The sequence below is a fragment of the Salminus brasiliensis genome, chromosome 5 (assembly GCF_030463535.1).
Source record: "Salminus brasiliensis chromosome 5, fSalBra1.hap2, whole genome shotgun sequence".
Classification (NCBI taxonomy): Eukaryota; Metazoa; Chordata; class Actinopteri; order Characiformes; family Bryconidae; genus Salminus; species Salminus brasiliensis.
The window spans coordinates 40,614,580-40,641,787 of NC_132882.1; the positions used below are offsets into that span (position 1 = coordinate 40,614,580).

At 42.3% G+C, this 27,208-nt stretch overlaps 2 protein-coding genes across 2 annotated transcripts; one reads left to right on the plus strand and one right to left on the minus strand.

Annotated features, from left to right (window-relative positions):
- Nucleotides 1-208: 208 nt before the first annotated feature.
- On the minus strand, nt 209-7,428 carry smg9 (SMG9 nonsense mediated mRNA decay factor). Its single transcript, XM_072680407.1, has 13 exons — nt 6,927-7,428; nt 6,579-6,653; nt 5,660-5,885; nt 5,295-5,392; nt 4,585-4,697; nt 4,376-4,487; nt 4,067-4,162; nt 3,325-3,410; nt 2,629-2,735; nt 2,379-2,486; nt 1,406-1,531; nt 1,122-1,266; nt 209-739 (listed from the first exon to the last, which is right to left on the minus strand). The coding sequence occupies exons 1-13, from the start codon at nt 7,068-7,070 to the stop codon at nt 661-663; spliced, it is 1,515 nt and encodes a 504-aa protein (XP_072536508.1). The 5' UTR covers nt 7,071-7,428; the 3' UTR covers nt 209-660.
- Nucleotides 7,429-9,840: 2,412 nt separating this feature from the next.
- negaly6 (neuromast-expressed gpi-anchored lymphocyte antigen 6) lies at nt 9,841-21,809 on the plus strand. The gene is made up of 6 exons (XM_072680719.1): nt 9,841-9,847; nt 11,219-11,332; nt 11,423-11,569; nt 12,725-12,835; nt 12,942-13,132; nt 21,666-21,809. The coding sequence occupies exons 1-6, from the start codon at nt 9,841-9,843 to the stop codon at nt 21,807-21,809; spliced, it is 714 nt and encodes a 237-aa protein (XP_072536820.1).
- The last annotated feature ends 5,399 nt before the right edge of the window (nt 21,810-27,208 follow it).

Consider the following 27,208-nt stretch of genomic DNA (forward strand, 5'->3'; position numbering starts at 1 on the left):
ACTGAATTTTCAACCACTTGGTGGCACACCAACTAGGTGTGGATCTGAATTTAATTGACAGTACAATATACACAACAATTGTTCACATGTAAGCCTTCAGATATTTCTGTTATCAGAACTATATACTGATAGTTCTTTTGGACTGAGAACTTCAATATGTGCACAATGATGAAAAATAAAGATTAAAAATAAGAATATGAATCAAACATGACAGAAGAACTGCTGTTTTTTAATGTCAAATAAATATTACAAAGAAAAAAATACAGTTGTCTGAAGGATCTTTACACTGTGCAATCATTCTGATCTTGCTCTACAGTCCTAATGTTGCTCCCTGAGCCATCAATTGCAGCTCATTTGTAAACAGTGGAGATGATTTTACCACCTGGTTCAGTTGGTTGGTGCAAGATTCAACGCGGTGAGCAAACACACATTTGCTGTATTTCCCATTTCAAAATACAACAACTCAGCAGCAAGTGCAACCCACCACTGTCGTCCTTTTAATGCATCCACTGCTCTAATCACGACAGCTGGCCCCATTCTGGTCGAACATGTTAGTCAACAGTGCCCCGCTCTCGTGGTGCATGCGGTGCTCTCTGGTCGAGCCTCGGAGCATAGAAAGGAGAGACCTTTTCCATTTCTTGGTTTTAGGCATGTCTGGATTTATGACAGTAAGCGGCTATATTCGGACAAGGCAGAGGATTTCTTCACACCATCCCAAATTCTGGCAGCATAGTGAAACCTGTGCAAACACAGAACATACAAATGAAGAAGTACAACTGGAGCATTCAGCACACCATCACAGTCATATCATCATCAAACTGCTGGACACTGGTTCATAACAGATTTAATTTCATAACAAGACAATTTATTATTCAAATTGCTCAAATGAATCACTAAAATGATTCATTGATGATGCAAATTGCAATCAGATCAGATAAACAGTCCTCTTTGTTCTTTCAATGATTTCTGGTATGATGCAAAAATAAATAAATAAAGAAAGAAAAAAATGCATGGACAAGAACCCAAAATGAGTTATATTAATATGTTATATGGATGAGGAACAGACACCTGCTGGTGAATCCACAAAAGTGGATGGTTTTGTTGCCCTGGATTTACCATACCAGTTTTTTTCTGTGAGGATGGTGTGCGACAGCTGGTTGCGGGACATGGCTAGGACTTGGCTGCGGAGTTTGGACACAAGTGCAGAGAAGCTGGGGTGGCCTCTATAGCCAGGCAGCAGAGAGAAAAGCGGTGTAGATCCAGACCCTGTAGTAAAGGACAGGAACAGTTACTTGTTTTAATTTTATTGCATGGTATAAAACCCAAATATACACACACACACATTATGCATATATTTATAGTGAATATCTTTCTACCAAAAAGGCTTCAGTGATTCTTCACTGACCTGCTCGTGTCAAGGCTTCGTCACCATCGTTCTCCAGCAATGGCAAAAGGAAGAGGTTAACTTCCGTTCCAAGATAGTCTCGCTCTAGTCCAGGGAATATATTACAGTCCAGCATGGACAATGTGCCTGGAAAAGCATAACATGACACCAATGTATTTAGTCAGGGTTGCTGCACAATTCGAGATATATGCATGATATTCGTCTTTTCAGTGTGTAGGCCTTTTTTAGTCCTGCCGTAATTTAGCCTTTCCTCTAGAGGTGGTCTACTCTGAATCAGTTTAATATACATATACATTTCAAAAATCTAATATAAAACCCTATGTGGACTGGATGACATTTAAAGGTCTTTCATGGGGGCTCCTTTGTGTATTTATTGACCGATTAAGCGTTTTCCACTGAATTTAGTGGTTGTCTAATCATTTTAGTCTTCCCAGGAAGATATCACCTCATATTGTTTAAAAAACTATATATAAATAATAAAAATAAATAAATAAAATTTTGGTGGCTAGTCTTTGCGTGCATGTATCAGTGCCCTTCTTGGAGGATATTAAACACTTTCCAGATTGTTAAACAAAAACTTTCTGAAATGAAATCACAGCTCTGTTGTGAAACCCAGTGAAACCCTGTTTATTATTATTAGCTATTTTTGTTATTTTTGTCATATTTAGAAAATACAGGTTAAAGTGTTCTCAGACACTGATGACAGTGGCTCAAACCAGTAGTGGTAAAGATGGACATTATAACAATACTTTAATAAATTATGTCATCATACATGTCTCATATACACGTCTGAGCATATTGTGAATTTGGTCAGTACATCTACACTACTAAACAACACTTTCATTGCAAAGACAGCAAAATCCTGTTGAATGGCTTTAAATAAAGCAAAGTATGCAAAAGCTTTAAACACCGAAATCACTGTACTTATTATTTTGGATAGTTTTTATACTAGATAAGTGTTGCTTGGGCCAACCTTTATATTTCAGGTGAGAATGAACCATCAGCTTCTCCACCACCATGTGCATATTCTTCAGGTTTCGAGGACAGAACTCCTCCCTCCTTGCTTTGTTCTGCAAAAAGACTAAATAAAAAAATTAAATATTAAAAATATTAGCACATTTCTTTATCTGAAAGTTGATTCACATTGTTAACTACAGGTTTGAGATGCAAGGAGAGTCCAGAATGAGGTCAGCAGAACTAGGAGGAGCGGGTGATAAGCTTACTGATGTGAGGATAGTACTCAGATCCATCATCTGGCCCTGAGGATCCAGTGCTGTCGTGACTAGCAGATGGAGTTGAGGGCTTCAGCATCTCAGCAGTTTGAAGAAACCTGACAAACACAATAAAGCCACAGTTTAGCTTTCTAGCTTCTTAATTATTGGAAAACTGTGAAGTGACAACTCTCACATATTTCAAAACTTTTATTATTTTATTTTTTTTATAAAAAAAATATATAACTTTTGTATAGTTTATGAAGTTATGCAACCAACTGGTTTTAATATTATTAAAAAAACTTAGACTTTTGACATTTAAATAGTAGTGTGGGTCATTTCAAAAGTACCTACAAACTGTAAAAGAGGGCTGAAACTATGGTATGATAACCACCTCATAAAAGATCATGGCTTTATGGTATAACAGTATATGGTATTTTACAGTTTTACTTATTATCATCATCATCATACAATCATACAATGACCCTTAACGAAACGAAATCAGGAGGAGAGTCTGGTGTGTGTCTTTGTTGATTTGTACATTACACTGGTACATGATATAATAACCATTATAAAATACAATAATAGGATTTTCATGTCATGGTATACCTAAAAACCAATATACCGCTGCAACCCTGGTTCAAACATTTTTACTGTAGCATTTGAGTATTATAACAGTTTTTAAAGTTTTTTAGAACATGGTCCAACCTGTACAAGTTAATATCTGTGAACCAGTCTTGAACCACGATTACAACATGGCACACCGTGAAGAGAAAGGCAGCTATCTGCAGGGACTAAAGGAAACAAAAGGAAACAAAAGAAGACAATGCAAGTTAAAATCAACATGGCTCAAAGAGGAATTAATAAAATGTCATATCAATCAAATATTCATTTTAAGGATGTCCTGACCCAAGCATGTTTTAATGGATCAGGTATTGGCTATTTTAATCTCAATCCAGTTCTTTGTTTTAACACATTGTCCAGCGCACCATTTACATTATTAGCTAACGCTAATGCTAATACACACATGCTACATGCAAATTACAGCACATTCACCCACTATAAATCAGTTATTTGACATCAGTATACAGACATAAGATATTAAACACACTATAAAACAGTAATTTAAGAAAAATGTCTCTAGTAAACTAAATCAATCAGTGCAGAATGTCTCATTATAGGAACTGCTAGTAAAAATAAAGGAATTTTACCCCAGCATTTATTAGCACCACTTCTTAAACGGTTTGGCTGTATTACTTATACAAACACAAAGACCTGTATCTGGATCTGTAATTATCTGTAAAAATATAAGCAATTTAACTGTAACTGCTTTGGGGGATGAACAGTGGCAGTGTGACAATGAAGGCTCAAAGTTGTAAAAAAATACTGGCGAGTATAAAGAATTTCAGGCACTCCCTTTGCAAAATGACTTTAACTATTACACACTCACCTGCATCTCGACATATGTGTGAGGAAGGTTATATTCAGGGGGCAGCTTGCGGTCATTGTTGATGAGATGATCCAAGATGGATGGGCTCAGAATGGGCTGACAACAAACACAGCAGCAAAGCATACCATTTTTAATAACAGGAATATTGACAGAACAGGACTACTGTATTTTAAGGCTTTGAATAAACATCTTGGTTTGGTCCAGCTTCTAAGACTGACTGCATGTAAATATCATTCATGAGGATGTGTGATACAATCTGGATGCGGCGAAATTCACGGATGGACTCTGCAAACCCAACCCAAGTCTAACCTGCGTGTCCAAGAAGATGACTCTCTCCTGTGTGATGTAGAAGTCAATCCCACTGCTCTGGTTCCCTCCTCGCTCCTTGATCTCCTGTGTTTGGGCTCTGAACACATATGACCTGCGCAATGCAAATGGAATGATTGCAGAAGACAAAAGGTCCAGCTAACTAAGTCTGCTACATGGGTTTCATTTACAGATATAAATATAAGGGATACCTCTGGTCCTCTTCAGGTGTGTTAGCTGAGAGGAAAGACATGATTGTGGACTTTCCTGTCCCCTGCAGCCCAATGACTCCTACAACCAGCATGTCCGTCTGGTCACGCAGGTACTGAAATAAAGAGATAAAAACATACACCTTGCAATGACACTATATGAGCTAGTCACAGAACAAAATAATAATACTTAATAATAGGAATAGCCAAGCAACTATATGTGGCAGAATCCCCTTTTACACATGCACGTTTACCTACGAATTTCACACTGTTATCAAGGCCAAATGTTCAATCAAACGTGATGTTGATTCGAGGTTGTATCGCCCAGCCTTAGTAGAATTTAAATACTTCTGGCCATTTTATTAATAAGTTTAAGACCTGCCCTGAATTTAGCAGATGAAGTAAATAATTCCACAGCAGTTACCCCTGTTAAAATCAGGCCACAGAGGTTTCTTATGGTGTACTTTTTGGGTGCCATTGAAAGCATGTATTGACTAAGTTGTTCTTAGTATGGGATCTTGGATGGGGTTAAAAATGCTCAGACATGATTTTACAAGCTTATTTACCACCCTGTTACTTTACCTCCGAATTGAACATTCAAGGCTAATGAGCAATTTGATGACCTGTGCTACAGACTGATTGCAGTGAGGCACCATGATGGCTCACACAGAATCTGCACAGCATAGCAAAGCATTCCATAGCATAGCACTTACCTCCATAGCACTGTCACACCAGTTCATTTGTTCATCCACCAGCTTGATACTGTGCTTCATCTTCTCGGGAGGCAGAAGCTTAGTCTGGCCAATCACAGCTGCAGACATAAGGTATAACGATATTTGCATTTAAAAAATGCATTAAATGTGGTTTGACACACAAAAAAAAGCCATGGAAAATGTGCAGAAGTTCCTCAGTAAAGGACGCAAATACCTACAAAAGCAAAACAGGGTTCTAGATAATATTGAAAAGAGGTTCTCTGACTTGTAACAATGGAAGATTAAGGCAGCCATCGTGGTTCCAATGATGAGTGGACTGTCTGTTTGCAGCAGATACAAAAGGTCATTAACTGACAACGACTCACGGTCAACTGCCCCAGCAGATGCAGCCGAGCCCATGCCACGGTTCTGGATTTGGTACACAGGCTGAGTTGGACGCTGGCCTTCCCTCTCCAGCTTTGCAACTCCAGGGCCAGATGCTGGAGGTGCAGCATCAGAGGCAGCAGCAGATTTCCCTCCTTCCTCTCTGGGTTTCATAAGCATGATAGGCTTTTCCAAAGGGGTGCCACCAACCGGTGCATTTGGCTTCGACTGAAAAAGCAGAAGACATTTCATTAATTGATTTTGAGTCACCCTTCCAAGTGGACCCAAACAATGCCTGCAAGGTGTCCCCCACAACACTCAATGTAAAGGTCATACATTGGAGAACATGTGGAAAACGTGTTGATTCATGACCAGATGGCCACTGTCAAACTAAGATCACCTAGTCCTGCTTATCATTTTTCCAAAATCGATGCCTTTAAGCTGGGTTGGGTTGGCTGAGGTTTGCAGCTGAGCAGTGAAGTGAAAAACCTTCAGAAGGAATGTTTTATGGACAGCTGGAACAAAGACTGAGTTATTTGGTGAAGCTAAGATTCAACCCCTAAGAACACTGTACCAACTGTACCAGTATGGTGGCGGTAACATCATAGTCTGAGGCTGTTTTGCTTCCAGTGGCACTGGTACATTGCACATTGCACATTGAATTATGGAATTATGAATTATCAGAAATCTTCATCATAACCTTAAACCATCAGCATCAGATGGTTGACAGAACAACGATCCCAAACACACATCGAAGGTGGTTGTGCAATAGTACACAGTAATCATTCCAAGTCAAAAATAGTCATAATTCTGCAAGAAGCTTGTTGATTAATACCAAAAGCCACCAGCAACCCATCAGGGCCTTCTGCTTTGCATCCCTGCCTAATTTTTAAAGCATGAACACCACTTATGCAGGCTCACCCTGTCTCCAGGAGGCTTGGCTAGAATGATAGGGGTTTTCTGTAGGAGTGGTCCAGGGGGTTCTTCACTTCCATCCTGAAAACAGGAGACAGAAATGTCAATGATGTCCAGTTAATATCATTATTATATTATATTATTATTATATCCTTCATATTCTGTGAGAAGGGTAGCTAGCTAGATAGCTGTTCCAGAAATTATAGAGCATTTCAAACAATAGTTGCAATAACTGCAGAAATGATAAGGCAGCAGTGTCCCAACACCACTTGTGAACCTAGCTAGCTGAATATATGGTGGTCAGCTTTAATGGTGACAGGTCGAACGACAGGTAGTTAGAGTGGACAGGCTCACCCTCCGCTCCCGGGGACCAAAATCCCTGTCTCGGCTCGGACCAGAGAGGTTCTGACCAGGCGGCCCGGGCTCTCTGTCCCTCCTCCGCCTTCTTCTCCGGCCCTGTCCGTACATCCCGGGCTGACTGTGTCCAGACTCTGACATACCTGCCTAATAAACTGTTCTAGCTGTTGTTATAAACTGTCTAGGACTCGGAATACCAAAACCCAATTGCAGATTTAAACACTTGTAGCTAGCACTAGCTTAGCTACGAGTTAGCTATCTAGCTAACTAGCTATAGCTAGCTATTCACTTCGATGCTCTGTTCGAGTCACGATTACAGACCAATATCAAACCACGACTACCGACAAGTCATGAATCGCGGTCTGCATTCTGACACACTCTGAAACGATGTAAAAACAAAACAGAAACGTTGTAAAAACACGTTAAACAACGCCAAGTGTCGATAATGTTGATTAGCACACTTAGCTAGCTCCGCCGTGCTAACGTTGCCTAGCTACATGTCCCTGATCCGGGCAGAACACGAAGGAGGATTTTTGGTTCCCACAACCAGTCACAGTTAAACGAGAAGCATTTAGGTCGTATGTGATTCATTTGATAAAAAAAAAAAAAGTAAAGAAAAAGAGTAAAGTTTTACAGCTCTGACCAAGATTGAGCTGTTTGGCCACAATGACCAGAGACATTATTTGAGGTTTAAAACCTCAAATACTCAAAAGTCGATACCATGCTTCTAGACTATTTCATCTCTGTATATATATTTGTATATTTGTATTCTGTACTTTTCTTTGCTTATATTTCTATATTTTCATTTTTATATTCTATTCTTAACTTAAATGTAACTTATTCTATTTTTATTTTCTTCATTTTTATTTTATTTTTATTTTGCACTTTTGCACTTTACTTTACATTAAGTTAAGGTTTAGTTAAGTTTAAATGTAGATTTTTTATTGTATAGCTTGATGTGAGCAGACTGTCAAAAAAGCATTTCACTGCAAGTTATACTGTGTATGACTATGTATGTGACAAATAAAATTTGATTTGATTTGATTTTGATTTGATTTGATTTGAAAATGAGGCATTCAGCCCCAAGGACACTGTACTAACTGTTAAGTATGGTGGCTACAGCATGGTGCTCTAGGGCTAGAGTTTTGCTGATGGTGGAATTGGTATGTTGAATATATATTTATTTAGCTTTTTAGATCAATAACCCAAAACACAATTAAACAAGAATGATTTGGTTCATATATGATTCATTAAACCGTATTTGTTTGATAAACCAACTATAACTTAAAAAAAAAAAAAAAACACTACACAGTAGGCCAGAGTTATCACTCACATGATAGGGGACAGTGCAATAGGAGTGTCGATTCCAAAAAGAGCCAATTCTCTAATTCCCCTGCCTTTAGAAATCAAACCCTACGAGATCAGATATTCTGATGTTACAACACACGTCACTGGATTGACTGTATTTTACTTCTGACCAGGTGGGAAATGATGTAAAATGTAAAAACAAAATCATGACAAAAATAAAAGTGGTCGCAGCTGCCAGAGAATCATACAGAATCATACAGCTATCCCTAGTTCAGCTAAACTTTGATTGATGGTACCAGATAGACTGTTCATATCACTGTCATATTTATGGAGGAAATCTCTGCACAGTAGAACAGTGCACCACCACTCCAGAGTCTGCTACATCTTCCTGGTAGTTAATAAACCGGGCAGTTTGGAACATGGTATAATCTGGGGCGTTTTCACACCTGCTCTTTTTGGTGTGGTAAAATCGAGCAGTAACAATATACATTGTTCCTAAGGAAAGGGGGAGGTGGCAGCGTCTTCTTCAATTTACCCTATAGAGCAGCATATAGAGGAGTGTGACATCAAGAGGGGTGGGAGGACAAAGCCACTGGCTAACATAACCAAACAAGCCAGTGCTGGCGTCACCTGTTTTAGGTGTATATTTCTCTGTATCATTTTCATCACCTTCACTCTCTTTACCCTCCCAGCTCTCCTCATTCTGAGCTGAAATCAAGATGATCCAGGCAACCCTCCTCATCCTCATTAGTGCACTTTTCTGCAAAGGTATTTATAGTTCTTTTTTTTTCCAATAAGGTATTATAACCAGTGTTAAAGTAATTAAGAAAATGATCTTGGCAACAGTAGTAACAGTAATAATGATCACAATTGTGTTTTATCAGCACTATTCTTGTTATATAATTATTATATATAACATTATATATATATATATAATTCTAAGTAATTGTACATTTCATTTTATTAATAGTTTAAGTATTTGCTGCTTTTTGTGAGTCATTGTTTTTTAATGGAATTGAATTAATTTTGGTTTATTAAATAAGAACTTTAATTAGTTAGTTATTTAGTTTAGTTTTTTTTATACACCATTAAGAGCAGTTGTATAAAGGGGGCTATATTATTTGTTAAGCCAGTAGTAGCACTGCTAGTATTATTAAATTACAAAAGAAAACTGGGAATTGTATAGAAAAAAAATGACCTAGCATATGAATTTTAATATAGAAAATAAATGTATATATTACATTATTTCTATATTTATATTAAATAAGAACTAGGCAGTGTTATTTAGTTTTATTTTATATGGCATTTGTATAAGAAGGGCTATATAAATTAAGTAGTTTCAAGGTATAGTAGTAGTATTAAAGTAGTATTAAATTGGGAATTGTACAGAAGAAGAGAAGTAGGTCAAAAAGTTTTTATTATTAAAACAAGACTTATTGCCTTGGAATTTGTAATATATAAAATAGTTTATAATAATGTTATATATGTCTATAAAACAAACAAAATGCATATATTACAATGTTGAAATAATGATTTATCATTTTCTCACAATGTAGACATAAAAAGGTTCCAAAATTCCAAACAATTAACTTGATTTCTCATAATGTCAGGTAAAAACGCCTAAAATTAATAAATAATAAATATTAAATTGATAAATAATTAAAATGTCTGATAAGTTTAATTTGTACAGCGTCTTTCTCATATCCAAGGATACTTTCTAGAGGTCAAATACAACATAATTGTACAAACACACCAAAATAAAAAGTTAGATATCAGAGGGTAAATAAATAAATAGACAAATGAATTAAATTGAAACAAAAAGAATAAAACACTGATTTAAAAAAGCTGCATAAGGTTTTCATTTAAGTTTGATGGTCTAGCTGGTCCACCACTTTGACCATCTTGCGCAAACTAGTCCGTCAGTATATGACTGTGACCAACAAACACCTTGATCAAGCTGTTGATGCTGGCAGACCAGCTAGTCCCAACATACTCACATGTATACACCAGCTTGTTTGCCAGCTCACCAAGATATTCAGCTTTGTAAACACATTAATCAACCATACCATCTTAGACCATCTGCAACCAGCAGGGAGATAAAACATAAAGCACAAAACATGGGCAGGGGGACAGGGAGGAAGACGAAGGTATTGTGAGGAAAGGAAGGTTCTCAGCTAGACTAGAAGGAAAGGAGGAGCCGAGTCAAAGAGCATTTCATAACGTGGTAGCCATAATACTGAAATACCTGCCCACAAAGGTATAGGGTGGAACCTTCAGGAGACCAGTAGCAGAAGACCTTAGCGAGTGGGCAGGACAGTAGGGGAGAAGCAAATCTGAAAGAAATACTGCCCAGCCAACATGTGAGGCTCACATGGGTGGAGCATGGATTAGTTGGGTTCCAGGTGGGCATGGGCTCTGAGTGGGTTTGTACATGTGTTGTTACTGGGACCCAGTCGGGCTTCCTGAATGGGCCCCATTGTTACAGCCTACTGTAATCTTACAAGGGTCCTATCTAAGGTGATGTGAGTAGATGTTTTGGAGGAAACTACGACACAGGCATATTGAAAGTGTTGTTATATTTTTCCTCAAATTATGATATAAAGAAAATTACTCTTCATGGTAATATTTCTATTTTTATAAATATTAATACTTCAATATTATTTAAACATTATAAAATTATTAAATAATATTTAATAAAACTATTCATTAAAGTTCAAAATGAGTATATTATTATTTAAGCAAAAGTTACAATTTAGAGTCTCATAGTCAAAACTATGAAAAAATAAGTTTTAAATATTTAGTATTTAGTGTAAATTGAGAAATGATGCACATGTGAAAATAAGTCTAAATTTAGGGGGGAAAAAAACTCATAAAAAAATCCATAAGAGATGAGATAATGGTATTACCAGCTAACTTTCCTCACTTTCCCCTGTAAAACTGTTGCATTAACTGTGTTTTTGGGGGGCATTTTTTGATTTCAGTGCTTTCCCTGACCTGCTACCAATGTATTCCGGAGACCTCAGTTCAGTGTACCGAACAAAAAGTGGAGTGTCCAGCTGGTCAATGTGGCAACATGAAAACCACAGCCTATATGGGTAGGGCTGGACAGTGTGCTCCTTAGAAATACTCTTCGTCTACTGAATGATGTGGTAACCCTTTTTTTCTCCCATATTTGTTGCCTGTAGGCAGCACCGTGCTGGTCAATATGGTGATGAAGAACTGCTCTTTTGCTCAGCAGTGTGTGACGGCATCCGTGAACTTTGGGATCACCAAGACGGTAATTAGCAATCAGTGCTGCAGCACAGACCTCTGCAACTCCCAGAGGAAGCCAGGTACACACTCCTTAAATACAATGCCAGTGATTACAAGCTGTGATACTTGCCAAAGTAGGTGTTACTGCATAGCACTGACCAGGCAGGGTGCCCAAATCTTAGAAACGGTAAGAAAAGTGAATTAAAAAAGTGACCTTGTTTAAAATATTAAAGAAAAATATAATCTTTAACTTTAGGCCTCTTGGAAATCAGGTCATCTTATTTGTGCTTAGCTAGTACAGTAACAGATCTTTTGCCCAGGGGTGCTCAAACTTTCGCGTGCCATGGTATAAAGTAGACTGGCAGCCAAAAGGAAATTAACAAGCAGGACAAATACATGTTCATGTGAGCAATTTCTTTGTGACTGCCAGTGTATAATTACCTGCTGAGGGCAAGGAATTGATATGGAGCCCCGCTGGTGACAACCAAGTTAAAAAATACATGCCCACAGTTTACTAAGGCGTGGGAATGCAATTGCTCATTATTCGTCGTCTCCTGCCTTACTAATTAGTAGCCACAGGTTAATTATGACAGATTAGTTATGTCATTTCCATATCTTAGTAAGTTAAGGGCACAAATGAAAGTATAATAAATAAAACCACTGACAGGTGAAATTAATAATATAGATTATGTGGTTACAATGGCCCCTGTCAAGGGGTGGGATCTACATATTAGGCAGTAAGTGAGCAGTCAGTTCCTGAAGTAGATGTGTTGGTATGAGGAAAACTGGGAGAATGGCCAAGTGTAAGGATATGTGACACTTTGACAAGGGACAAACTGTGATGGCTGGACGACTGGGTGATGGCTTCCCCCAAACATCAGGCAGGTCTTATGGGATGTTGTTAGGAGAAGGTGCAAAAGCTATCAGGGGCACCGTATGGAGGGAAAGTTCTGATTCTAAGGGCCAGAGACTGACTGGGGCCCTAAACATTTATTAAATGAGTATTTTGGCAGAGTTGATGCCAGAGTTGTCCCTGAGCCCAATCCCACAGAAGAACTACTGAATGTTGAAACTGTTGAAAAAGTTGATACTGGCTACGTCTTGTGGAGTCCATGCCTCTGAGTGAGACCTGCACAATAATAGGCCAGTGTTTTTAATGTTATGGCTGATTGGTTTCATGTTTATTGTAACGTCCTGCTTGGAGCAGTTCAACAGCAAGATCATTGATTTCATAGATGTAATGAGCAACACGCCAAACGGCTTTCAGTGCTACACTTGCAATGGAGAGGACTGCTCGTCAACCCTGGACTGTGTTGATGATGAAGACCACTGCATCAAGTCGGCAGGTAGGAGAATTATCCAAATTGTGTTAGAAGGCAAAACCATTCCAAGAATGGGATCAGTAGGTATAAAGGCTCTCTTTTTGAAGTTCTGCTCTTTTGCTGCTTGCAGTTGGTGTGGACGGACAGAGCTTGATGATGAAAGGATGTGCCACTAAGAGTTTCTGCATGGGTGATTTGTCTGCTCAGCTGGTCCAAACAAATACGGTGGTTGGCTTGACCTGTTGTAAGGAAAACTTGTGTAATGGTGCCAAGAGCTTTACACAGAACCTCCTTCTTCTGGGGCTTCTGCTTGGATCCATTGCCCTCCACTGAAATCTGAACCTTTGCTGCTTTCCAATGTTACCATTGTATCATTGTACGAAGTTCTGAAGCTCCAGAGCCACTTACAAATGTTTGGGGAGTTGGAATTCTTTGGATGTGAAACTTCCTCACAGAAGGCAGTGGACTTGTGTGTTCTTTCAGTAATACATACTACCTGTGCTGCCAGTTTATTTGGTATACCCTCGATTTTTGCACCACAATGGTCATACGTATGGGCATCATAGCCTAACTTGGCATTGCTGGTATCTCTGTATCTCATAAAATTCAGCTGATGAAGGTCTTGATAGTTAATGGGAGCAGGGAATAGTTGAAATGGTGAAGGTCAAGGAGTTCAGATACACTGCTGTACATGATGTTACCCCAGAAAGCATCACATTTCGAACTTTGGCTCAAAATGGCTACGACAATTGTTAACCCTAATTGGACACCATTGAAGGACCTCATTGAAGAACCTTTAAGTGGATCTCTTCATGGCACCCTGCATGCAAATGCACCATGTGGCACAGCTCATGGTTCCAGGAACATGACAGTGAGTTGTCAACACTCAGCACTGCATAACACCATCATCTTTTTCTCAAATCTCAAATCCATGCTCTGGATTTGGCCATTCTGGCCAAAGGAGGTACAACACACTGCTAGACCTCATAAACTGGCAACCCAGGGTACATTTGTAACAGTTCAGTGGTTTTAAACATTGATTAAACATATATAATCAATATTATTGTAATAGAAAAAGATGAATAACCAAGAGGCGATGCATTAACCCCATTCTACAATATCCAATAACTGTAAATAGTTAGTGGGTAAAATGGATAGTTGATGGGCAGAAAGTCCAGTGAACTACTAGGATATACAATGTATGCAAAACAAGATCTCAATGTTTTCTTTGGTTTGGGATAATTGTATCGTAGTCCAGAAAGCCCACTGTTTATGGCAGCATGCACTGTATTGTATGTATCAAATAAATATGAACTAAACGATACATAAGCAGTCCTTAAAGATCTGTATCATAACCACCTGTTTTAAACTTATTGATTTTGTGAGGGCACATACACAAAACACATTGACATACATCTGTCTATTCGGCCTTCAGCTGTTTAGCCCTTCCTATTCATGCTGAAATCCACTGGTGTTGGTCTGCTATTGAACGATGTAGTGCAGCCCATCAAACAGAGCTCATTTACATACACTCACTGCTTTTCATGGTATTATCTAAAAAGCCAATTGTGTGGCTTCAGGTAATGTTCACATTAACCATCAGAATGAGGGCACTGATTTTGAGCATGGCAAGATTGCTGATGCCAGACAGACTGCTGATCTCCTGAGATTTTCAGCACAACCGTCTCTAGAGTTTTTTCAGAATGGTGTAATAGAGAAAAAAGGGATGCCTTAACAGAAATGCCTTGTTGATGAGAGAGGTCAGACTCAACGGAGAATGGTCAGACTGGTTGAGGGGCTGCAGTGTGCACAGACTCACCATAGTAGGGTCAGAATGGAATGTTTCCATCATCCTTTTAGATACAACATCCAACATGTTTCTGGTTTGTGGAATCCATGGGGGTCTCCACCTCCACCCAGTATTAGTATAGTGAGAAAGGTGAGAAAGGTGGTCATCATTCGTCTCAGTAACAAAAGCAGGGTGGTTAATTTATGCAAGAATTAAGTAATGAATTATGCATTATTATTTGTATATATATTATATTTTTATTTATATTATATAACAGTGGGTTTTAGAGAAAACATGACATGCCAAATATAGGCTATGAGTTCTCAGGTTTACTAGGATTCCTCTCCCGAAACCAGTGTGTAACAGTGTAAATATGTTAACTGAGATTTCCTTTTCAGAACGGGAATTTCAGTTTCCAGACTAAGATACAGTTTCAGGATGCTCTTTTGCCCCATTGTCCTGCAAATACCTCATGCCTTGGGCTTCAGAGGAATGTACTGGACAGAAAAAAGGTTGGTTACACCTGTCCCAATCCCAAATGGCCCATATTGGACAAGGTGTAGTGTTTCTAGAGCAAGAGAAAGTGATATGACCCCCACAGGGCAGTTTACTCTGTTCTTCTGTAGCTTTCTTGGGGGTAGCTTTGTGCTAAATCTTCACTTGCTGCATAGCTGGAAACAATCACTAGTCTAATGATCTCTTAAAGACCTTGGCTGTTGTATCCCACTTGACTTCCAGATGCTAACATAGCTAACAGTTAATACAAGATTAGGCTCAACCATTAACTAGCATTGTCCTAAATGCATGTTTTAATGATCACACACCACTTTAAATTGTTAAATAAACTTGCATAGACTTGCTATTGTAGTTTCTGACACTGAATACTGATGTTTTTAAAAAAATATGAGTTTCTGGCTTTACTGGAGCAGCAAGCTTGTTAATGATATTCCTGACTAACAGAACAATGCTAGCATTTAAAACCTAGCTGTAACTCTGCCTTTGATCGTTTTTGTCCCTATTGGCTTTTCTTAACAGTGAATTCCACCGATTCCTCCAAACTTTATGTTTGAAAAACTAAACAAAAAAGCAAAATGATCTTTTTCAAGATGTCTGTTTATTTAGCAGATGTGGCAATGGTGCAATCAGGCACCACCCGCTCCTGGAGACACAGCAGTTTGAAGATGAGGCCGCCAGCAGTTCAACGTGTCCTCACAGATACACTTGCAATGGTCTGCCCACACCAAAAGACTGCACTGATTTAGCGCTGCTCAGTGCTCTAGTGGTCACGGCCCCTCTAGCTGCCATCCAGTGGTTCTTGCTGCTGAGGAGATTGCCAAGGTACCCGGTGCTGTCACCCAAAGTTCTACAGGCCTCTTCTCCAGTGGAACCCCCCCCCAGCCCCTTGCTCCTTTGCAGGCTATCATCAGGTTGTCTAACCCTACTGACGACTGCTCGTCTGCTCACACTCAATGACCGCCCAGCCTAAAACAACTGATGTGACATCCCCATAACATACTGATACTGACATCCCCCATAATCCTATCCACTCCCACTCCTGTGACAGTGGTCACAGCTTCTCAGCAGTTGCTGTGCCAGTGGTTCATGCTACTGAGGCCCTGCTGCCATCACCCAGTGCTCGTCCAGTCCCATCGCCTAAAGTTCTGCAGACCCACTATGGTCTCCCAGTCCCTTCCTCCTGTGTGGGCCATTAGGTTGCCTACTTCCTGTGTGGGCCTGCTAGCAGCTCTGCAGACCCACTATACGATATACCCACTATACGACTATACCCACTATAAGTCCTGCAGACCCACTATACGATGGCCTTCCAGTCCCTTGCTCCTGTGTAGGCCATCAGGTTGCCTACTTCTTGTGAGGGCCTGCTAGCAGCTCCGTTTGTCCTCACTGATACTCCTTATCCAGCTGACATTTCTGCTTGTCTGCCCCCCCATTACTGCCCAACATGAAAGCCAAAGCATGCTGCTGCTGTCTACAGTGTTCCTAGCCGCTCATGTCCTGTACCAAAGGTTGCAGCTGCTGCGCTAGTGGTTCTTGCTGTGGAGACCCTGGTGCAGTCGGCTAAAGTCCTGCAGACCCAGTATCCAGTGGCCTCCCAGCCCTTTGCTCCTGTGTAGGCCATCAAGTTGCCTACTTCTTGTGTGAGCCCGCTAGCAGCTCAGCTTGCCCTTGCCGATCCTCCGTACCCTGCAGACGTCTCTGCTGGTCTGCTCACACCCTGTGACTGCCCAACCTGAAACCCGACCAAGCATGCTGCTGCTGTCTGCAAAGCAGTGTTCCCAGCCGCTCATGCCCTGTACCAATGGTTGCAGCTGCTGCAGCTGCTGTATTAGTGGTTCTTGCCGTGGAGACCCTGGTGCAATCACCTAAAGTCCTGCAAGACCCAGTATCCAGTGGCCTTCCAGCCCTTTGCTCCTGTGTAGGCCATCAAGTTGCCTACTTCTTGTATGGCCTCACTAGCAGCTCAGCTTGCCCCTGCCAATCCTCCGTACCCTGCAGACATCTATGCTGGTCTGCTCACACCCTGTGACTGCCCAACCTAAAAACCCGACCAAGCATGCTGCTGCTGTCTGCAAAGCAGTGTTCCCAGCCACTCATTCCCTGTACCAATGGTTGCAGCTGCTCCAGCTGCTGTGCTAATTGTCTTTGCTGGTGTGGCCCTGGTGCCATCATCTAAAGTCCTGCAGACCCAGTATCCAGTGGCCTTCCAGCCCTTAACTCCTGTGTAGGCCATCAAGTTGCCTACTTCTTGTATGGCCTCACTAGCAGCTCAGCTTGCCCCTGCCGATCCTTAGTACCCTGCAGACGTCTATGCTGGTCTGCTCACACCCTGTGACTGCCCAACCTAAAAACCCGACCAAGCATGCTGCTGCTGTCTGCAAAGCAGTGTTCCCAGCCGCTCATGCCCTGTACCAATGGTTGCAGCTGCTGCAGCTGCTGTGCTAGTGGTTCTTGCTGTGGAGACCCTGGTGCCATCGGCTAAAGTCCTGTAGACCCAGTATCCAGTGGCCTCCCAGCCCTTTGTTCCTGTGTAGGCCATCAAGTTGCCTACTTCTTGTGTGAGCCCACTAGCAGCTCAGCTTGCCCTTACCGATCCTCCGTACCCTCCATACTCCTGCTGATCCTCCTGTGTAGGCCATCAAGTTGCCTACTTCTTGCGTGAGCCCGCTAGCAGCTCAGCTTGACCCCGGCCGATCCTCCATACCCTGCAGACATCTATGCTGGTCTGCTCACACCCTGTGACTGCCCAACCTGAAACCCGACCAAGCATGCTGCTGCTGTCTGCAAAGCAGTGTTCCCAGCCGTTCATGCCCTGTACCATCGGTTGCAGCTGCTGCAGCTGCTGTGCTAGTGGTTCTTGCTGTGGAGACCCTGGTGCCATCGGCTAAAGTCCTGTAGACCCAGTATCCAGTGGCCTCCCAGCCCTTTGCTCCTGTGTAGGCCATCAAGTTGCCTACTTCTTGTGTGAGCCCGCTAGCAGCTCAGCTTGCCCCTGCCGTTCCTCCATACCCTGCAGACATCTATGCTGGTCTGCTCACACCCTGTGACTGCCCAACCTGAAACCCAACTAAGCATGCTGCTGCTGTCTGCAAAGCAGTGTTCCCAGCCGCTCATGCCCTGTACTATCGGTTGCAGCTGCTGCAGCTGCTGTGCTCGTTGTCTTTGCTGGTGTGGCCCTGGTGCCATCATCTAAAGTCCTGCAGACCCGTTATCCAGTGGCCTTCCAGCCCTTTACTCCTCTGTAGGCCATCAAGTTGCCTACTTCTTGTGTGAGCCCACTAGCAGCTCAGCTTGCCCCTGCCGATCCACAGTACCCTGCAGACGTCTATGCTGGTCTGCTCACACCCTGTGACTGCCCAACCTGAAACCCGACCAAGCATGCTGCTGCTGTCTGCAAAGCAGTGTTCCCAGCCGCTCATGCCCTGTACCAATGGTTGCAGCTGCTGCAGCTGCTGTGCTAGTGGTTCTTGCTGTGGAGACCCTGGTGCCATCGGCTAAAGTCCTGTAGACCCAGTATCCAGTGGCCTCCCAGCCCTTTGCTCCTGTGTAGGCCATCAAGTTGCCTACTTCTTGTGTGAGCCCACTAGCAGCTCAGCTTGCCCTTGCCGATCCTCCGTACCCTCCGTACCCCTGCCGATCCTCCTGTGTAGGCCATCAAGTTGCCTACTTCTTGCGTGAGCCCGCTAGCAGCTCAGCTTGACCCCGGCCGATCCTCCATACCCTGCAGACGTCTATGCTGGTCTGCTCACACCCTGTGACTGCCCAACCTGAAACCCGACCAAGCATGCTGCTGCTGTCTGCAAAACAGTGTTCCCAGCCGTTCATGCCCTGTACCATCGGTTGCAGCTGCTGCAGCTGCTGTGCTAGTGGTTCTTGTTGTGGAGACCCTGGTGCCATCGGCTAAAGTCCTGGAGACCCGGTATCCAGTGGCCTCCCAGCCCTTTGCTCCTGTGTAGGCCATCAAGTTGCCTACTTCTTGTGTGAGCCTGCTAGCAGCTCAGCTTGCCCTTGCCGTTCCTCCATACCCTGCAGACGTCTATGCTGGTCTGCTCACACCCTGTGACTGCCCAACCTGAAACCCGACCAAGCATGCTGCTGCTGTCTGCAAAGTAGTGTTCCCAGCCGCTCATGCCCTGTACCAATGGTTGCAGCTGCTGTGCTAGTGGTTCTTGTGTGGAGACCCTGGTGCCATCAGCTAAAGTCCTGTAGACCTGGTATCCAGTGGCTTCTCAGCCTCCTTATCCCACTGATGTCTCTGCCCCCCATGACTGCCCAACCTGAAACCCGACCAAGCATGACGTCCCCCTGAGGCCACGGTGCCATCACCCAATGCTTGCCCTCTGCCATCACCTAAAGTCTTGCAGACCCCTTATCCGGTGCCCTCCCAGCCCCTTGCTGTGTAGGCCCTTAAGCTGCCTACTTCTAGGGTGGGTAGTCCTCTGTTCTGTCTCTTGTCTGTTCCTCAGTCTTGTTTCATTTATGATGACCTGTCTGTTGTTAAGTCTGGTCCTTATTGTGTCCTCAGTCTTGATTTCACTTGTGGTTATATGGTCTGTTTTTTCGCTCTGTTACTTTGGTCAATTTTGATTCATTATGTCTCAGTGCCTGCCTGTTTCTTTGTTGCCCCCAGCCCAGTCTCGTGTCCCGTTGTGTTTGGCTGGAGGTGGTTAGTTAAGGAGGGACTCTCCAGCCTCTTCATATTTGTGAAGGGTTGTCTCTCCAGCATTACTGGAAAAAAACATGAAATAAGATATAGCTGAAGTTTATTCAGTCCAGTGTGTCTTCTGAGCTTCAGTGAAAGTGTTTGAAGTGCTAGAATGAGAAGCTCTACCTGTGCACATAAAAAAGCAGGTACGCTGTTGTTGCCCTGCGTTTAAGTATAGCCGCCCCTGTCTCATGGGACACTTTCAAATCGTTGAACGAGAGCCAGCTATCTCCTGCCCCCTCAGTAACATCACTGATGTAGTGGCCTGTCAGGACAGCAGTGTGTTATTAGTCATTCAATAGATTATACAGCATGTGTGTGCACAAGTGTCACAGTTCAGTCCAGTTCCTCACCACTGTTCACGCTGCTGCCCAAATGGGAGACAACACCATGGAGTCTGTAGAGGCCTGTTGGTGGACTCTCCTGCAATCAAACACATTTGTTTTTTACTGAGATTAAATGAAACTGCACTAGAGAACGTTCCCCCTCCATCTCTGTATTTCTGATCTCAGTCTTTCTAGGCCTGACTGTCTGTCTTCCTGATTCATACTCTCTCTATCTCTCTCTCTCCTCACCAAAGAACTCCTGAGCTGTCCTCTCTCGCCCTGTCCTTCTCCACTCTCTACAGCTAACAGATTGAAGGAAGTGAGTCATTATGGCAGGTACTTGAACACGTTCATGATGTGATTACAGTGTAAAATCACTCATAAGAAGAAGAGTCAATAAAACTCTACCTGGCCTGAAGCTGGAGAGGTCCAGAGGATTAGACTGTCCAAGAGAAGACACTCCTGGAAAGTGAGAGAGGTCCAGCTGGGCAGGGATGTCCATCACATCCTTTAGCTTTTTTCCATCTCCCAGCATGCTAAATCTCTTCACGTGTAGAATCAGGACGCTGCTCAGAGGAGGAGAGTGATTTTAGGGGTGGAGGTGTTTTGGAGGGAGCACGGTTAACACACTGGTTTGGAACTCATTGTTTCTGGTAGTGTGTAACAGATAAACTCACCGTGGGAGGATGGAGAACTCCTGCACTTCACATGCCTGACGGCCTTTTCCACACTGGCAGGAGAGCTCCAACTCTGTTTGCTGGAATTGACGCAAACAGTAAAAATAGAGCTAGAATAAACTTTTCCATATCATTAAACATCATTATTCTCCTTTATTATTCTACACAGTTTCTAAATGCTGAGCTTGATTTAAACTGAGGATTTTGAGTCATGAAGAGAATAAAAGGCTTATTCTGATGGGATTTATAAAAACAGACAGCTATATATGAATATAGAAAATAAAGAATCTATGTGTCAAAGCAAACTCGCTAACTTTCATAATACAATATATGGACAAAAGTTTGGGGATAGATTATATTTGTGTACAAACAGACCTGGAAGTAGCTGTGCAGGCTGTGCGTCAGAGTAGAGCTCAGGTTAATGGAGAGGTGGTTGAAATCCTCCACTCTGGATCTCTGCAGTCCACAGCTTTCACAAAACGGAGAACAGCAGCGTTACAACAGAACAACACCTGCTGATTCACAAATACCATGTGTTGGAGAAGGAGGAGCACTGTTACCTGGTGCAGGTGCGCACAGATCTCAGCTGAAACTCAAAATTCGCCACAGGGCAAATGTAGGGAAGGCTGGATGCCCTGAGAGCCTCTCCCTCCTCCTTCAGCTGGAGCAGACAGAGCATCAGGAACTCGTGGGCATCCTGTGGAGGACAGCACAAGAGGAGGTGTTAGACTGAGCTTTGCTCATGATATCTATTTCAGTTCCTCCTAACTCTGTATAAAACACTGAAATGTGGGTAAAGTCGACAACTGCAGCCTTTGGTTCTTTTCTCAGAAGGATAAAGCTTCACTTGTTGCTGTACCTGTTGAGCGTAATACCCAAAATCAGGGCAGCGAGTAGAGAGGCAACGCTTCACAGCTCTCAGAAGGTGCCTCTTCTGCATGCTGGTGCTGCTGCTGCTGAGCCTGGCCTGCTGCAGCTCTGCTAAACACCTACATGGAGCGACAGGACGTTGATCAGATCTCTGAGAATTACAGCACTGGACTGACACTCAGTAAACACATCTAATCCTAATGGAAATCAAATCATTTCTAAGAGGTAAAAGACTATAATGGAGTTCAGCAGATTGAACAGCTCATCCAGACACAGGTGAAGTCCCTGGGAGGTACCTGAGCATCTGAGAGCTGGAGGTGTCCGTCCAGCTGACCTGCTGATCTATGATGGGGGTGGAGAAGCAGGGAAGACTCAGCAGGCACTGCAGGGTAGCATTCATGAAGCAGGTGTTTCCAATGTTGGGAAACCTTGAAGACACCAGAGAAGAAGAGGATTAGGTTCACATAATAACTGATGTTCCTCACTTTCATTATGAACCTCTATAAACCTTCACAGAGGACAGTCCTTCATTCTCTCCAGTTCTTCACCCACAAGTTCAAAGGAGAAAGAGAGAGAAATAAATACTGACAGCTGAATAAAAGGGAGAAAAGAGAGAGTCTTTACCCGAGCTGTTGAACCGAGCTTCTCCTGAAGACGGACAGCAGCCGACCAAACGCACCCTGCCTCTGAACGTGAGGGTCGGACTGGACCTGAACGGTCAGTGGTCTGGGAGATGAAGGTGAATGTGGATGTTAAATGGAGAACATCTAGGTAGGTTCTGTTGTAAACTCATGTTTACTGGTTATTTGGGCTGGACTAGGCTTGCTAACAGTGATTGGGTCTGCTAGTCATATTAAACCCACTACTTCAGACTGCACTAAATTACAGCAGCTTTATAAATCTAGTACCCAGAACATTTAATAAAGGGTCTCCACTCTGTTATTGGGAAAACTAAGGAGGAGGAGGAGTGCAGGTAGGACTCCAGTGATGGGATTGGGAAGATGAAGCACACCTCTGGTTTACAGCAGGCAGAAGCTATAATGACTGTGTTTAAATGGGCAGATATTAGAGTGTACTTTTCTCAGCCACTAGATGGAGCAAGTATCACTGTACTCACCTCTCCAAAGGGATGGAGGACAGAGGCAAGTCACCAGCAGCTCCTGGCCTGGTGCTGCTTTGAGATGGTGGCGTGTCCTTCTCTGATCCAGAGGAACTAATAAATAAATAAATAAATAAATAAATAAATATTATAGTAATCATATCACTGCAGATATGATTAAATTTAATGTGGCTTAAAGTCATCTTCTAAATTACCTGGGTCTCTCACACACGCAGGAGACAGTGTTGTAGGACGAAAAAGAGGATGAGGGCGAGGAAAAGGAGGAGGAAGAGGGTGAGGATGTGGGAGCAAGGTGAGAGACAATTGAAGGAGCACTTGAGGAGCGGAATAGTGGAGGAGGGAAGGAGAAGCTGATCAAGGGGGATGAGTAGCATCTCCGAGGCAAGGCGAACCTCCCAGGACCCAGACGGAGGGTGGGGATGCTGGGGGTGGAAGAGGAGGACGAGGAGGAGGTAGAAGAAGAGGAGGAGGATGAAGAGGAGGATGCAGAGGAGGACGATAAAAAGGAGAACCTCCTCAAGAAGCCACGCTGCCACCATCTCCTCTCCTTTTTCTTCTCCTTGCTCTCTTTTCTCTCCTCATCCAGATCACTCCCAACTTCTTTGCGCTTCTTTTTCTGTGGAAAAGTTCATGCTGTGATTAAGCTCTTTAAACTGACTGCTCATATTGTTGAAGTTGAAGAAATAATTTAAATATTACCACACAGCTGAGACCACCACCTCTCTACAGTCCCCCAAATATACCTTCCACCCCCCAAAAAGAGGAATAAGCACAAATACCTTCTTACACCAGCTGAAACAACCCATTTTCAGGTGAACTCTCTCTGAAAGCTGAACCTGATCTGAGCTCTTTCTGGAATGCCATTATAGCATCATCAGGTTCTGACTTCATAATAGAGCCCCCTGCAGCAGAGTGAACCTGCAGCTGGAGGAGCATCACCTACACTGAAATACACACTGGAGGGCTTCCTTTCTCACTCCAAACCCTGGATTTAACAGTGCATGTTAAAGTATTCACCCCTATGGATGTTTTCCTCTTTTATTGCTTTCATGAATGAAATCACAGTCAAAATAAGTTTTTGTTTTGTTTTTTTCACAAGAAATTAAACAAAACTCTTTCATTTCAAATTGAAAACAGATTTCTACAAAGTAATGCCAATTAAATAAATTATAGAATGGAAAATAGATCAATAAATTCACCACCTTCAACTCAATATTAATTAAATGCGCCCTCGGCCTCAATCACAGCACTGCATCTGTGTGGGTAGGTCTCAATCAGGCTTGCACATCTGGACACTGCAATTTTACTCCAGTCCTCTGTGTAAAACTGCTCAAGCTCTGTCAGTTTACACGTAGGTAGCTTGTAGGTAGCTACATAAGCATGGATATAAGAATGTTGTTCAGGAGGAGTCAACCTCTAGGCTAACATCAGAACCCTTTACATAGAGCTCTGGTTAACGTCTCTAGCTATATATGTGTCTCTAGCTATGACGTACAGTTCCATGTTTCTACACTCCCTGTCCATTATATCTGCCCCATTTATTACAAAGAAGTACTTTGTAGTTCTATAATTACAGACAGATAGTTTCTCTGCTTACTTTGTTAGTTTCCTTTCACCCTGTTTTTCAATGCTTCAGAGGGTCATTGGGTCATTGTCCCCCAAAACTAAAGCTGAAGGGGACACTGTGCAAAGCCAATCCCAGTGCAAAGCCATAGTACTAAAAAACTATTCCTGTCATTTTGTAACACAACATCTTTACCTCATCTTTATCTATTACGAAACAAAATTTGACTGTATCTGAAATAAAGTCCTATATCAGAGCACCACCTGAAAGACCTACAGATGAGGTCTGTATCATGTCAGCTGTTCCAGACCTTCTTCTGTACGTCTGTGAGGTGTGCTGAATGGAGCAGAATCTGCAAGTCAAATACCCTGCTGAACAAAACAGCCTGGCCAGCTCAAGATTGTCAAGTTGATTAAGCTGGTTGATAAGTTTAACTCTACCAGCAAAGGGTATTATTTCATTAGAGTTTGGTGGTTTGGCTGGTCTACCTGCATTAACAGACTGACCAAACTAGTTACCCAGCTAGTCCAACATGACCAGCATGACCATAATGATCCACCAGTATGACTAGCTTGAACAAATTGGTCAACCAGCTTGATCAAGTTGGTCGTGTTGGTAGACCAGCTGAACCATCAAACTGAATAAAAACATTATGCTGGTGAACAGCTAAGCTGGACAACCAACATTTATATTTGACTTTAAAACAGCAGATCATTCAGAGTAATTGCCTGGTCGTGGTGGGCATATTTAAGCTAATAGCATGCTAGCAAACTTGGTTATGACAAGTGACTGTAGAAAACATGGACAGTGCAATGTCTCTGAAAAGTGAAGCAACCATAGGTCTAACACCTCTACTGGCAGTTGGAGTATGATGTGTAGCTCCGGCCATCCCCATATATTCCATCTCAATTTCCTCCTCTAAACCTCTAAATCCTGTTTCCCTGTTCTAGCATTGGCTCATTTTTATTTCCCCCCAGAAATCTGTCTTTAAATCCTTATTCTCTTATATCATAAGATGGGATTACACTTACGACTGGAGAGAATTCTGGAGTATATCTGGAGACTGGAGAATATCTGCTCTGCTTCTGCACTGCAAGCTCAGTGATGGCGGTGTGAGATACGCTTGAAATGAGGGTCTGGCTCTGTCTGAATTTGTGTGTCAAAATTCAGTAACACTGATATTCATTCAATCCTAAAGACACTAAAGCCAAAACGCTCAGCACCGCAAGTCCAAGTACAATGGTCATCATTTCTCCTGTAAAAGGTCACCAGCAGAAGTCTGGTGTGAGCCTGGCTTTAGACTCTAGCGCCACAGGAGAACCCTTGTAACCCTTTGTAAGCTTAACAGAGAGGCTCGGACAAATTCTTCCGAAAGCCTAATTTCTTATCTGGAGATAATGTAGGATACTGGATGAACTAAAGTTGCCACGGCGACTGAACCAGTAAGATTTCACAGTCAGGATGTTTCTGAAATTCAGTCCTTTGTTCTATGGAGTCCTTTGGAGCTTCTCCGCCACCCGTGTTAGACCAGCTGGCCACCCTACTCCTCCAGTTTCGTCTATGCTGAAATTTACATGGACTCTAATGATCTCCACTACCACTAATTACCATTACTCTCATTACTTTTACCATCTCTACTATGATTGTATTAGTTTATTAATATTATATTATGATTATTTCAGCCCACCTGAGCAGTCCTGGTGGTATGGTGACTTTAATCAATTATGTATGAATAGTTCTGATCAGAGGAGGATGGATCCCCCCTGTGAGTCTTGGTTCCTCGCAAAGCTCTGAGGGAGTATTTCCTTGCCACTGTCGTCTTTGGCTTGCTCACCGGGGGCCAGAAACCCTGAAGTGCACCCTTAGCTGTTGTCATACAGCATCACAGAATATACTCCTCATGATGCACTGATGTAGTGCGTCTTTCAGGTCCTTTACTTCTTACGCTAACTAAACCAAGCTCAACATTACTGAACACGTGTGCATTTTTCAGACCCTGCTGAGTTAATGCCAGTTTCCTCCCTTTCAGTGACGTCAACAAAGACTACTCGAGTGCCAGTAGAGCACTAAATACATGTATATTAAATATACAATAAATAAACTTCATTCACAATTTTTTATTAGAGTTTTATATAAGGATGTAGTGGAAGTGTGTGGTATTGTCTGTAACGTCCAGCACGAATAATCCTTCAGCTCTGCTTTCTGACACTTACTGCCAGTAACATGCCGCCAGCAGCAAGTACAAAGTACCAAATATGAACTGCAGAATATTAAAGTAACAGCAAGTCAGAATCATCAGGTAGATCAGTTATTACTAAAATTACATCATTTATCATTTAAATTTACAGTAATGGTGATGGGATCCAGGGGTAATGATGTCTATAAACCAAATATAGTTATTTCATTCATTATCCAAAATCACCAGTGAACCTTCAAGAGTCTTCTGAGTTTTATATGTAATGTTGACGTGTAAGGAGTCGCGTGCAATGCCATCTTTCTGCCATCCAGAGGGAAACCATGTTCAAGTCCCAGCAACAATCAACCTAATGGATGTCAGCTGGGCACTGCACTTTTTAGGGGCTTCACACAGCTCACTTATCATAGTCTTGTGCTTTGCCCCTTAGAAAACAAGACCTTGCTGGTAACCAGTATTTCTTCTTGAAGGAGTCCTTTTATTACTTTTCTTTCCCCCCAGTGTCTTTGGACTCGGCCTTATAGGGAACCAGGATCCTCTGGGGTCTTTGTTTCTCCTCTGTTTCTATGAGTTATTTGACTACCTCTCTCTTTCTCAAAAAGAAAGTAAAAGAAAGAAAGGATATTTACCTTCTGT

Bases quoted from the DNA above. Each gene is read 5' to 3' on its own strand.
- smg9 (XM_072680407.1), bottom strand. From the start codon at position 7,070: ATGTCAGAGTCTGGACACAGTCAGCCCGGGATGTACGGACAGGGCCGG. The intron at 4,698-5,294 runs GTAAGTGCTATG...TCTTTATTTCAG, and splicing joins GGTGTGACAGTGCTATGGAG to TACCTGCGTGACCAGACGGA. The intron at 740-1,121 runs GTATGGTAAATC...GTGTTTGCACAG, and splicing joins ATCCTCACAGAAAAAAACTG to GTTTCACTATGCTGCCAGAA.
- negaly6 (XM_072680719.1), top strand. The intron at 11,333-11,422 runs GTAGGGCTGGAC...TGTTGCCTGTAG, and splicing joins GAAAACCACAGCCTATATGG to GCAGCACCGTGCTGGTCAAT. The intron at 13,133-21,665 runs GCCCTCCACTGA...AGAAGGATAAAG, and splicing joins GGCTTCTGCTTGGATCCATT to CTTCACTTGTTGCTGTACCT.